The 12,447-nt window shown below is 38.1% G+C and overlaps 1 protein-coding gene across 1 annotated transcript in view; it reads right to left on the reverse strand.

Moving 5' to 3' along the window:
* Positions 1-10,322: 10,322 nt before the first annotated feature.
* Positions 10,323-12,447, reverse strand: part of gfra4b (GDNF family receptor alpha 4b) — a 35,937-nt gene continuing 33,812 nt past the window's right edge. Inside the window, exon 8 of the mRNA XM_079672751.1 lies at positions 10,323-12,421. Within this exon, the coding sequence (XP_079528877.1) occupies positions 12,278-12,421 (144 nt within the window). The 3' untranslated portion in view covers positions 10,323-12,277. The remainder of the gene's footprint in view (positions 12,422-12,447) is intronic.

A 12,447-nucleotide genomic window follows, 5' to 3' on the forward strand; every position in this document is an offset into this window, starting at 1 on the left:
TATCCTGTTGTTAATCCATGGTTGTTAAAACGATGTGCTTATACTTCTCAGAAAAATGTGATTAGTTAATTGAATAGGAACATTTCCCTGAGAGTTGGGACTGGCATCTTAAGAAATAAATTGCATTGCATTAGTCTATAGACACTAAGCTTGTTTGTACTAATTGTAGCTGATGATACATAGAACCATCAGCTGGGGCTTATCATATGTCAACCAAATTCATTTGGTGTGCTGTTTGGTCCATTTTGCAAGGCTTTCTGATAAGGTTGGGTGTTGTGAAGAGGTCACTGTCGCTTTGTAGTTAATGAGCAACCATTCGGTAATCAGTCAACCTGGATTTAGTTAACCCTGCCAAAAATACTGCCCTGTCTCCAGCAGTCTAGTTTAAACAGGATAATAAACCACAGTGAGACTGAGATGTGAACTGTTAGCTTCACAAAAATGGGGAAATAATGACACAGATAGGTGACACATTTTCTGGTTGAGTGGGCCTTAGGCAGCGAGGCAGCACTAATAAGGTGACATAGAGAACTCGGATCAAGGTAGTTTGGCTTAGTGACTTACTATAATGTGGCACAGAAAGGTGGAGAATAAATGCCTGCCAGCTGGGTAACATGGAAGTCTGCAATAAAAGCCTTGAACCTTGAAGCTTGAATGGAAGTATTTTTACGGTATTGTACAAAGAAAAATACATCATCTTCCCTCCTTTCCTTTTGTCTTGGTTTCCCATCAGAATTGCCCTACAGCAAAAGACACATCTTGCAAGGAAAATAATAATACTGAATCAATTTAAAGAAGGTTAATCAATGTAACTAAAATAAATCAGATGTATTGTTATTACATAAAGGGAAATTCAGTTGTACCAATTGTTAGGTTTTTGAAACATCAGAAATGTTGCACAATACCACACCCAAGACAATATTTTTTCAAAATGGAGAAACCTAGACTTTTAAAATTAATTTCAAACACCATAAAAACATTTAAATGCACCCAGGGTATGCCACAGCTTAAGTTAAATTAAATCGTGTTGTAAGAAAACAATATATTTTCCAGTACAAAACAATGACGCATGTCTCCCTAATGCCACTGAACTGCTGCTCTTGCCAACTCTTCGTTACACAGTTTCCTCATAAGAGTAGCTTTCATCTCTTCTGTGTATTTCATTATTTCATAATGTATCTTAATAAATGACATTTGGAAATTGCATTTGCCATTTTCTAATGTCATTCGTCCTTGGTCTGTATGAAACTTGACATTTCTTCATAAGATTCTTTGAGCACCTGTGTACAGTCTGAGTCTCAGTCCCACGTTGCCATGACTGCAGAGAGCTTCGGTTTTTGTAAGTCGAATTACCAGCTCTGAATATCACACTTTCCATCTCGGGAAAAGGACATGTTGGATAATTCTCGTAGCACTGAAAGCATTTGATTTCAGTCACAGCAACACTAACGTGGCTGTAACATCAACAGTAATTGTAAAGCATCAGCAGGTCCTGATATTTTGAATTCTGGGGATGTGCTGTACTGCTCGCCCAAACCACGAGGGGGCAGTATAATCCCAGGTCAGAGTCTCCTAAACTGCATGTTTATAAGAACAACTACAAAACATTAAGTGAGGGGTTGTTGCCTCCTTTATTCTGATTGATGGTTTTGGCAGGAAGTGATACTGAATGTTTTGCTAACTGCTTAAAGTCTACTAAGTGCGGTTAATTTTTTCAGATGGCCATGCTTCGTGTTTTGCTAATTTCTACCTTCACACTTGTTTTCATTTATTACATAGCCTACGTCTTTTAAACCTGTGGTCATTTAAAAAATGTGGAGTGGCAATAGTTAACATTTTTGCTTGTTATTATGAACCTAATGTCGATTTCAAAATGTTATAGCTGCATTTCAATTGAGTTCCCTATATAATACACTGAATCATTGTCTTCAAGAAAGCGTATTGCTAAAATGATATTTTAAATTATTGATAACACCAAAAAAGTGCTAAGGTAGCAGAACAACCAGAGTAATGGTAGCAGTGGAAACGGTCCTTTGTGAACTATATACTGTATGGATGTTTATTGTTCTCCGGGATTCTTAAGGTTGCTTATTTCTTGAACAGTAGACATGCTATAGTGGTAGCCGTGTTGCTAACAATATGTGAATAGCAGATCAATCTTATTCATATCGGAAGGTGGTGGTGAAGTCGATGGGGACTTGGCTTGGCAACTGGAAGGTCACCAGTTCAAGTCCCGGAAAGACCAAGTGCTACCGAGGTGTCCCTGAGCAAGGCACCGTTCTCTATGCTCCCCGGGCGCCGTACATAATGGCAGACCACTGCTCCTAACACTAGGATGGGTCAAATGCAGAGAAACCATTTGTTATATAGTACCTGTACTACTTAATGACAATAAGTTGAATCTTCTTCTTCTTCGTATGAAAAACACAGAGAGAAAATATGTTACCACCATCTCCGTTGATGTGATTGTTTGTAAAAAAAAATGCAGTTTGTCCTGTGTTGTTGGTAGCTTTGAGGAAAACATAAATAGATCAAGTTGTCTTTGCACAAGTACCTCAAACCCTAATATTTGCACATCTGCTTTCTTTGTACACATGTTGTGATTGTGATAATAAGAATACAACTTCAGAATTAGAACAAAGGCATCTCCAAATGTTTACACATGAAAGCCTGTGATGATTTTCACTCCTTTTGTTGTTTTGGGAAAATATAAAGAACGCAAAGGTGGTTTTATCAAGGCTGACTGGACAAGGTGATGTGCTTCCAACGGGCAGCTGTTGGCTTGACTTAGGTCTTAAACTAAATCTTTTGGAAAGTTGTTGATACATCTGCAGGAGAGGGAGAGACAAAAAGAGAACAGGCCAACCTCTGGCCCATGCAGAGATTTCCCGCGGGGGAAATTGCTGCTTGTTGTAGCCTGAACAGCTTTGCTCTTATGATAGTGACTGAGTGAGGACACGGCTGGTATCGGAGGTGGATGTGAACTGACAACTTCATGCACTCAACCCACCAGCTTGTTGCCTCCAGAATGTCTCATTTAGCAGCCGAGCAGAAACCAGACTGAAATGATCTGAAACATTACTGTCAGCAAGGTCAAGACTTTGAATCATGGGAATGTGTTTTTGGGGCAAATTTGAGTGCTTGCGTTTATGTAGCTGGGAACTATATCGTTTTGCATAATCACTTGGCAATATGGTGATTCACCTAATGTATGTACCCTTTTAATGCTTAACTGAAATTGATGTTAGCCCGCTAACCTATAGAGTTTAAAGGTAAATTGGCTGGGTTTTCTTTACGACTAAGTGATTCAGTTAATTGAACCAGTCAGAGTTTATACTTCTGTTGACTCTGCTTTCTTTCAATTATTACACTTCAAGTTGACTTTGAGACACATTTTCTACATTGCAGTTTAAAAGAGAGAACATGTTAAGACACCTGTCAAGTGTACATTTGACAGTCTGAATAGAACATTGTATTTACTAAACATATAATTAGGAAGGATTTTTTATCAATCTTTCACATGTTATTTTGGTGAGCAGGGCTAGGTGTATAACAAAGTAAATGGATTTCACATTTGTGACAGTTTAAACTGACTTTGAATCAATTAAAAACAATTTTGGCACAGTGGGGAAAAGGTTGGTCAAGAGCTTTGTTTACCAGATACTAAAAAAACAAATCAACAAAGCAAGATTAGTATTTATCGGCAATTGGTCGCATGAACAGTGATTGGGTTTCCTTTTTGTTTGCTGAAAAATGGTCAGATCTGTGACATAAACCCTAATTATGACCGTACAGTTAGTAATGTTTTACCCAAATACAATAAACTATTTTTTATTATCAGTATCAAGTATTGTTTGGTGCAACTCAACTGTATGAGTTTCTTATTTTGTACACTCAATGTCTGTACTTGAGGTCATTTCTAGTCTTTTAATTTCTCTAATGTACAATGCCTTGTCTTTTTATGCTGCTGCAACGCATACATTTCCCAAATTGGGATCAATAAAGTACTTATTATTTTATCAGCTGCCCACTTGCTCACTGTAAACCACTGTGGGGGAAGGCAAGAGTGAGAGGGGTGTGACCAATCAGGGAAGGGCACACCGTGACCGATAAGACCCAATCACGAGGCGCTTTTCTGTACAGTATATTTCATAGGCTCTAAACATTTAGATGCTTTTTATTTAAATTATTTATCTTTTTTATTTCACTAGATTATTTCACTTCACTTACTCGACAGTAAATATCAATTGCCTTTTTAAATATCTATCTTTTTTATTTATGTGTTTTTAGAAATGTCGGATAAAGTGATCATAAATGACATCTTTACACATATAGTGGAAAAAGTCACTTCTTACACAATGATTCCCTTAAGTAAAACAGCTGTCCTGTAGAGATTATAGAGGGCAGTGTCTTCATGGTGGTGGGACATGATTTAAGCCAAGGGATGATTGGGGATGGCATTTTTGAAATGTCAAAAGGGGTGAGAAGTGCAGAGCTGCCTGCTGGCTTATCTGTGGTTAGTCTCTGTACTCTGGTGTCACACTATCAGGGGTATGGATTTCATTTCATGGGGGGCTGGGGGGAGTGGGCTACTTCCCGCTGCTGCTTTTGGAGAAACAATGGAGAATTATTAGAGAGAAAAACATGCTTTTGTTTAAGCTGTAACTGCACATCCAGATAAAAGTAGCACTACTGTATATTTTATTCATTGTGTGGCAGAATAACTGAAGAGGCTGCACGACCTCGTAATATTTAGTTGTCTAAAGTAAAGGTGTATACCCTGTAGCCTTTGTTATTATGCTCCATCAAAATATTATTGACAACCTGCCGTGTTGTTTTCAGGCTATTGTCAAGAAGTGCAAATTCTTTTATCCAAAGATCCTTGAATGCAGGAACTGACATTTGAAAGATAACACAATCTTACATTGTCAATGATGCAAAACTTATGTTCAATGGGTTTTCAAAGACAATGGCAACTTAAAGAAAAGCCTATATTTAGCTAAAGCAAATGCAATCATTATAAAAAAGAGTTATTGCTGTTATTTTTACTGTCCTCATTTTTGATTTATTTAAAAAGCTAAGTTAAATATAGCTTGTTTTCATCATGGTCCTATTGATATGATGGGGTCGACATAATTGTAGAAACACCCTTAAACATAACTCAACACGGTTCAACAGGGCTACAAACTGCGGCCTCCAAAAGCACCTTTTATAGTTCATTTAAATTGAGAATGGATCATGGTAATTCCTTGGAGAAGAATATTGCTATTTCTCTACTTTTAGACCGTCCATTAGCTCTGCATGTTGACTGAATGATGCCACTGTATACAAACCAGCTCAATGACATACTTGCAGTCATTTTGGCAGTAATTGTGAAAGTGTCTCTGGGGGAGGGGCATTTGCTTAACAAATGGCCTCCACAGGAAGAACACAAGCACCCAGCAATAAAGTGAGCTCCCACGAGGCCTCGGTTGGAGTCCATAGGGGGTAAAGGGTGTTTAGGATTAGTGAGTAGTGGGCAGACATCACTGTCCAGCTGCTCCCCCTCAGACACTGTCCTGTTCAGGGACACGACGGCGTCTTCTACAGTGCAGCTGCTGGCCACTGTAACAATAATTCATTCCCTGTGAGACTTCAGTCTTTATGCTCACATTCATGTGTACACCTGTACACTTGAGCCACTTATATATTACTGTAGAAACGCTGAGCCTTTTTCTGGCAGTAAAACATACAATATTATGAGGGGCCTCACCTTTACAAGACAAATGTGAGCATGTGCATTCATGCAAACACATAGAAATACACATATATATGCATGGACACACACAGATTATAGACACAAACAGATGTCTGCAGACTTACGCCTACATGCTGCACACACACACGCATGCCATGAACACACAGGCTTGCATTCAAACACAGATGTGAGCAGACAAACCTGAACCTACTCGTACATCTGGAGGAGTGTATCTGCAAGAAAATATGTTTTCATCTCATCGAGACACAAAGACTGAAAGGTATACAGTTCTACGCCACTGTACGTGACAATGGAGGAAATCACGGCCAATGAGATGATGGCAAATTCGTTATATGGTTATATCAAGTAAAACATTCTCTAGATGTACTTATTCCCCCAATATTAGTCTTGAGCAGTAATTGTACCTCAAAGATTAAACTCAGTATTTAGTAGAAACCATTATAAATATCACACTATTGTGTAATGAGGAATTTGCCTCAGATTTTCCGCGCTGTTGGAACCTTGCTGGGGAAAACAAAGTGATGCTCTTTAGACACGGTTATACATAATGGGTTACTCATATTAAAAACTATAATTAGTTACAAATCCCTTTGTGTAGATGATTGTCTCTGATTGTCAATTTTCATTTCACATGGGTAGTTTTTTCCAAAATCATTCTACATGTTTTTGTTCTGCCTATATTAAACATTGTTATTTGTATTAACTTATTTGGAAGGAGGCTGAAGCTCATTTCTGCTGTCATTAGTATCATTACCATTACCTCTTATATCTAAACGGCTTTCCACTTGTCATACCAATACTGCACATGTCATATTTAATTTTATTACATTTTATTTTGTACAGGGTTATCTATATTTCATCTATATTTAATGTAAATATTGCTAGATTGTATTATTATAATAGTTTTTTGTTTGGTCCTTTTCTTATAATTGATCTTCTTTGTCTGTGTGTATGCATGCACCATATACACCAAGGAAAATTCTTCATACTACTTGGCAATAAACCTGTTTCTGATTCTGATTATCTTTGCATAATGCTGAAGTACATTTTTGAATCATGCTGCAATTTAATAACCTTCTGCATACAAACTGAAATTGACTTCTAATGCAACAAAATGAATGAATTTTGTTCCAGCAGAACACTTGAACAGTTCAAACCCATCATTACTTATTTCCCTAGTACATTTTAGATGTACTTACTGCTCATACAGTATTCTAAGAGGGAACCTTGAATAGGTTTTGTGTTCGATTGCAGTGAGTTTTAATCACTTCTTTCATTGCAAGTGAAATCATGCCGCAGCTACTAACAACTCATCGTGTTGGAGTGAGACAATTAAGTTGATATATGTCGCAAGCGCTGAACAACAATTAGTGGGAGGAATCAATTTGAATTATTCCCTGCACACACGAGAGATTGAAAAAACACCGTAACTGCATGGTGAGAAAAGTGTGAAAGTACTGGAAGTCGGTTGATGTGTTGCAGGTTAAAATGATCCAGTGGTAAATAGTAAGAGGTTTTCAACACCCTTGAGCAACATTTGATTGTTGCTATTGATCGGTGTTGGATTCAGAGCCATCATTGGGCAGAAACTGCGGTGAATGGAGGGGCAAGGACGATATGGGTGAATAAATCCGAGCGATAGTCCCTCACACATTGAAGTTCTAGAGAATATTAGAAGGCAAGTAAGCAAAGAAAGAAACGTGGGCAGCATAATATTTGATATTTTTTCTGTGTGTGTCAGGTTATTTTTCCCTGCCTATATTTCATAAGCCGCTTTCTCCATCTAGTGCTGATGGATAAATAAGCAGTGAGCCAACTTTGCTTCAAAGCTACATCAGTTGTTTTACCTGATACAAGGTTATGGAGGAACCTAAAGCCTTAATCATATCAAATCTCAAACCTTGGAAAGCTCATCATAAATATTTAAAATCCTACACCTCGCAGTCCACACTCGCCTTACACCACCCAGTGAGTGGTGGAGTTTACTAATATCCCCACAGTGGATAACAACGTGATGCTTTAGTCATAGACAGTATGGTGTATGTCAGCTTAAGATCTATACATGAAGGGTTTACTGCAGTGATGAATACATTAATATGTAGAATACACATTCAATGCTCTAATGTATGCAGTTGTTATCTCATACAATAATTTTTGAAACCCACACATTGTTGCCCCATACTAAATAGAGGTTGTTTTTTTTATCTGTCAGTGTGTTTTTTTGCTTTCATGGGCTTTTCTTTCTATTGAAACTGTATTTGATTTCACAATAAGTAATTCATTCATACATTAAAGAACTCTTACTCGTATACACAATACTGTGTTTGATCAAAAGCATTGAATTAGACTGAATTTAACATCTCTCAAACATCAAATCATTGCATCAAATTCCTCCTTGTTTGCATATTAATGAGCTGAAGTTCTCTTTGAGTATTTCTTTTTTCATCTCCATGCATACTGTGGTTATAATTAGAGTGACACGATTTGTTATGGAGTGTTAAGCGCCACCTTGACAAACTGTATCATGGGTCATCAGATAGAACAGATTAGACTAACTATGTTGGTTTTTTCCAGAGCACTGCACACTGAAAATGAAAGTGCATCACTCATGGAGTGATGAGTCGGGGATAAATCAGCTGCGCAGATCATATTCTGAGTATTTAGATTCATCACAGCAATCTGTTTCTCACCTACACTTAGTACAGTTCCTCCCTGTGCAGTTATGACTTCTCAAGTCACTGCTCCCGCTCATTTCAGTGTCAGTGCCTCTGGAGTAATATCACCACAGTCCGAACAAAGTGTTACAATCTTAAATTCCCTCTTCTCTCTTCCCCCCATTCCGATAAAGGACTTCTACAGTCATAACGCTGAGCCTTAGGCAACTTTGATACACATGGCTACGTTTTCTCCCTGAGCAGAGCTGGATAACTTTAATATTGCAGCCTTCTCCTGACTTTGCCTCTCTGCTTTAGCTGTAACCTTGAAAATGACATCAGTTACAATGCATACCATTCATTTGTAAGGGCAGCATAGCATCAAGAAGGATTGACACTGTGGTGTAAGTAACTCATTCAGTTAGCATCACCACTACAAAGGGCCTCAACAATCCTGACATTTTTTTGTATGTTTCCATGTTTTAGCCAATACACAAAGGCAACCATGGGTTCGTGCTAGATTCCTAATCTTGAGACTTTTCTGCTTTTCTGTTTGATGTCTTTTTTAAATTGAATAATTTGGGATTTTTAGTTTTTGTTCTGACATGGCATCAAAGAGGAATCACAGAACTTGTTACAGTTCCTGCTTTTCATCAACAAAAAATATTCATTGATTAATCCATAACAAAATAATCAGTTGTTGCCACTTTAGCTTTTGATTCAAATCTGTGGCAATCAACACATTGGTTTGTTTTCAGAGCAGTTGAAAAAATACGGAATTGTGTAAAACTCAAACTGCGAGTATATCAGTTTAATATCTAACAATAATAAACTTACAACCAATACCAGCAAAAGGACAAACATCACCAAAGGGAACCATTCATTATAGGCCTATCAAATTATTGGACCAGTATGCCAGACATATACAGTTCAGTAAAAGCTGTTGGTGTGTAATATGACCAACATTTAGAGCATTGTTAGCTTATTATTCATAGTAGCTTTGCTAGAAGTGTGGCTCTTGGGATTGTAATGATGGTCTGCCAACAACTTTTGTCCAGATTGAAACAAGTCAGGAACTTTTGGATGTACTGAGGTTTGGTAATGACATTCATGTTCCCCAGAGGATTAACTGTAATTACTGGAGATGCCCAAACTTCTCATTAACTTCAGCTGTACTTTGGGTTTAGTGTTAATAAGTAAATGAAGATTGCAAACATCAGCATTATAATTGTGTCATTGCTAGCATGAAAACATGCCGACGTTAGCAGTTAGCTCTGCGCACGGCTTTGTATGTATGCAGCCTCACAGATTTTCGAGAATGGTTATACATTCTTAAGCAAACAGACTTTTAATAATCATTAACAATACATCTTAACTGCAGTGACATTTACACCAGCTTCACAGTTAGGTCAACACAACCTCCTTTGATATGGCCTATTTGTTAAATGTTTTCTAATATTTTTGGCCAAAAACCTTAGAGTGGGGGTTTGGGATGTCTGCACGAGTTACATCCGCCGCTGACTTGGGGTCAGTCTCACTGCCGAGTGCGCGACACTCTCCGTCTTGGGGAGGTTGTCTGCAAAACTGGCCCCTGGTTAGAGTTTGTGTCATTTTATAGCATTGCATCATGGTCTCTTGCCTGACAGCTGATAACAATGTGAACATATTTTGGTCTATATTCCAGCGTATATACGGCTTAAGATATTTTATCCATAATTATTGGCATCAATTATACTTTTTAGGTTTGAAATAGCAATGTTTCCAAATAATTACTTTTACAATAGATTAACAGCAAATGTGAGTGACAAAGAAAAAGTACTGAAAACGTTTTTAAAGTAGTCCTAAATCTATTCAAGTTGTAAGGGGATGCAGTAAAAAAAAAAAAAAAATGGTGCCTTGAGCTACTGTTGTTTAAAAAAAAAACGTTTGTATTTCAATTGCGTTTTTTGCATTTTTACACTGGTCCACTTGCAGAATATTTTCTTCTTCCCATCTGACACACACTCTAGCCCCTCTACAGTGCAGTTAGGCTCTGCATCGACAACACTTACAAGATAATTACTTCATCGTGTTTTACCACCAGGGCTTAATTATGGTGCCTGTTGTGAGTTAAGTAATGTTAATTGTCTGTATTCAGCAAACTAAAGGCAAAATTTAAACAATAAAACAGTGGAGGGTTAAGTGGGATTGCCAGCAGAAATCAGCCACTAAAGTCACCCTTTTCCTTCTGAGTATATCAACTGAAACAGGTCATCAGACAGCTTTTTATTGCACACTGTGCTGCTTTTGTCATTGATTGTGGTATTTATTTTAGTAATTGGAGCACTGCTTTAATCTATACTACAGAAAACTGCCTGTTTGTCTTTGGTATGGATTAAAGTAGGGATAAAATTGTTCAAGTTGTCAGATGAGGGATAAATTAACAAATAATACTTGTAAATTAGTATGCGGAAATACCTTAGGGGTTGACATGGATTTTTTATTTGCCTTTAAGAAACCAAGAAATAAGTCTAGTAGCTCTTTGAAGTGAGGCGGCTGATGGGCTTTTATTCAGATTGGTTTTTGAGAAGACTATAGGTCACAAATAGAACTGGATAATGCTTTAAATCCTGTTTAATTCCCATTTCAAATAATGTGCCCTAGAGTGCTGCGAAACTCATCTGAGGAGTGGTAGTTTAAGTAAACAATTTCTTCCAGTTGTGTTGCCTCTGTATCCCCAGCAACCTTAATTCAACAGCATCAAAAAAACATTTGTCATTAGTAAAAAAGTGAAATGATGCTAATTTGTAAACATAATTATCTGAGATCTTTTTATTTGCAGCACCTCTGCTGCTGTTTAGAATTCACCGTCACGTTCCTTGAACAGAAAATACTGAATCATTCATCACTGTCTTTTCTCACACGGTCTCCGTACTGGAGTTGGCAACGTTCAGTAAGTCCAACCATTTACTTTCCTTTCTGGCACAAACACTCAGAGCCCAGTAGAGCAATGTTCACGGACACATTGAGAAATAAAAGGGTATTACGCTCACAAACACATAGTATAGCAGCTACGTTACTGCATCAAGTCCAAGAGCTTGTCTTTGCAGATAGAGACCAAGGACTGTTTAACAGATACTGTAGCTTTAGCAATATCACATCAGATGTTGTGAGATAGTTGATTGATAGGACGATTATTATGCCAAGGTTTTTCTTGTGTACTCTGGTAGTTTTTGTTCTAGATAGTGCTGCTGGACATGTAAGAAACATGGCATTTCTTCCTGTTGTCTGAGCAAAATTGAGTTCTTCTGTCCCTCTGCCTCCTACTATCGCAGTATTGATCAGAAATAATGGTTCTCTTTCTGTCCATTGAGGAGAGTGGTATCTTCCAGCAGCTTTCCAATCACTTTGTCTGCTGAAAACTGAGCAGGCACAAAGCTCCCCGGTTTACTCCAACCAGTTCCCCTTACAATATTTCAAATAAGAGCTTCTGTTGATAACACAAATCTTCACAGGTACTTTTATACTTCATATCTTTGTATCATACATATCTGCAGTATATTTTCATAATAACTCTTGAAAATTGATACAGCTCGATAGCTGAGAGTTGCGTAAGTCCACATAAGTGACAATTCATTTCAGCTTGATTTGATCGCGACGGCAATGTACAAATGTACAGACTGGCTTCAGTCTGCAGGGGTCTCCCACAGTCTGAGAGCACACTGGCAGGTGGAACTGGACCACTCGGACACAAAAATAGAAAAACAGAATTGCTGTACAAATTTAGAGGGAGGAGTAACGCCGCACGGTCCATTTTCCTTTGAGCTGCATGGTCCTCCCATCTGCTTGATACTAGGAGGGTCCTCAGCACGCTCCCCTGCAGCCTTTAGTGTACATTGTTGAGCAGATGAAAGAGCAACAGCAGAAGGCAGAGGGCAGCTTGGAGCATTAAGCTGGGAGGTGAAGCAGAGATTGGGAAGCTGTTGGATGGCAGGGTGGACTGACCCACTAGCAGCTCATTTCCCAGGGCCTGGAAGAGACACAGAGATCAGTTAA

Source organism: Notothenia rossii, assembly GCF_949606895.1.
Source record: "Notothenia rossii genome assembly, chromosome: 3".
Lineage (NCBI taxonomy): Eukaryota > Metazoa > Chordata > Actinopteri > Perciformes > Nototheniidae > Notothenia > Notothenia rossii.